The sequence below is a fragment of the Trachymyrmex septentrionalis genome, unplaced genomic scaffold (genome assembly GCF_001594115.1).
Source record: "Trachymyrmex septentrionalis isolate Tsep2-gDNA-1 unplaced genomic scaffold, Tsep1.0 scaffold13, whole genome shotgun sequence".
Classification (NCBI taxonomy): Eukaryota; Metazoa; Arthropoda; class Insecta; order Hymenoptera; family Formicidae; genus Trachymyrmex; species Trachymyrmex septentrionalis.
In genome coordinates, this window is record NW_017304438.1 from 6,842,758 (window position 1) to 6,844,556 (window position 1,799).

Genomic DNA, 1,799 nt, shown 5'->3' on the forward strand with positions numbered 1-1,799 from the left:
ATAATACTAAAACATTTATATTCAATAAATGTGAATAATGTACATCATTATGCATTGCGGTTGAAGAACAATTTAGTTACATTCAATTTTTATCACTTCTAGCGCTTTTTAACAGTATATCCCCATTTGATGGATTTATTTGTTGTAAAATTTCAACATGAGTCTCTCCGTTTGAATGATTATTATAATATGTCTCTCATACATGAAACTGATACATCATCTGACATTGATTCAATTTTTTCTATTACTCATTATATTAAAGGTAAGAAAAAGAAGATGTAGTTAAATAATTGTTCACAGGAAAAATTTAAATATAAAAATGAAAAATATATGCAAAATAAATTATAATTATATTTATTAATAATTTCTTTGTATGAAATTCTTGAACTTATTGTACAATCGAGAAAGAGATGATTCTATGCGTACAGATATACCAAACATAAGAATAAGATTTTTTCATATTGAGGCTTTGTTTTCCAACGAATCGATTATACTCGCAGTACATGTACTCTTAATTATGTTTCAACTTGATGGATCTACACTGTGAATTCTTATATTTTTCCTTATGTTTATTTTTATTATTGTGTACCGGTCAATCAAACTATAAAATAAAAACTAGATATTTACATACATGAATCTTATTGCTTTATAAATTGTTGCAATTGTTGTCTGTTATGTCGAATACATAATTCTGCCCTTTGAAGTAAACTTTTATAAAAACCATCTAAGACATTCTAATGTTTTAATTTCTAACTTATTAATTAAATTTGTATTCTGCGAATATTTAAGATCACTTTTTTCGAAAACAAGGCTTTGTGTGAAAAATTTTATTCTAGGTTTTCGATGTTAGTTTTCATGTGAATTCTCTTTTTGATTATATTACAAAATTATGAACATATGTTTATTAGTTATGAAACACTTTTTAGTAAGATAAAAAATACGTATGTGTACTAATAATTTAAATTTTACACATTTCTACCAAATTAATAACATTTTAAAATTTCAAACCGTAATTAAACCATATTTCAACTCTTTTTATAATAGAGATTATAATTGTTGTAGCGCCTGTCTTTGTACGATTATTGGATAAAATGCTACCTAAAGATATGCTTTGTACAAGTATCGCCGATTATATAAAAGAGTAAGTACCAACTGTAATATAATAATTATTTGTTTTAATCAGATGTAATAATGGATATTATAATTAAAAAATGCATAGAAACCAAAATGAATAAATTGAGTAGCCATTTTATATATATTTATAATGCAATCTGCTTTTAATGTTTAAATTTTATAAATTTAGCAAGTTTAAATCTGTCATTACTTGGACTACTCCTCTCGAACAGTTTTTTGCTGTCATACAAAACAATTTAATGAGTGTAGGATCTAATTATACAGAACATATCGACGTAAAAACGATATTCACTCAGTGGACAAAACAGAAGCGCTACCCTATGTTGGAGGTGCAGCGAATATCTTTCCTAAACAAGGTTAAAGTATATGTAGTTGAACCATGTCCCGAAAATTTGTCGATACCTGTAACTTATATTACACAGACGAATCCTCATCTTATACATAACGCATGGCTAGAAAAGTCAAATTTAGATTTACCTGTTTATAGTAGCGACTGGATCATTATCAATATACAACAAATTGGTAAATATAATTCAATAAATATGTTATGCTTTTATATTTGAAGTAAATAAGATTTTACATACTGTTGCATATTTAATAATAAAATTTGTGCGTTATATACAGGATATTATCGTGTTAATTATGATTACGATATTTGGCAAAAA

The 1,799-nt window shown here is 25.7% G+C and overlaps 1 protein-coding gene across 1 annotated transcript in view; it reads left to right on the forward strand.

The window, feature by feature from the left end:
* LOC108756680 (aminopeptidase Ey-like) overlaps positions 1-1,792 on the forward strand; it is a gene marked incomplete at its 3' end in the record, with an annotated part of 12,948 nt that extends 11,156 nt beyond the window's left edge. The window contains exons 11-14 of the mRNA XM_018500668.1: positions 103-262; positions 1,063-1,141; positions 1,304-1,656; positions 1,759-1,792. Of these exons, the coding sequence (XP_018356170.1) occupies positions 103-262; positions 1,063-1,141; positions 1,304-1,656; positions 1,759-1,792 (626 nt within the window). The remainder of the gene's footprint in view (positions 1-102; positions 263-1,062; positions 1,142-1,303; positions 1,657-1,758) is intronic.
* Positions 1,793-1,799: the final 7 nt, after the last annotated feature.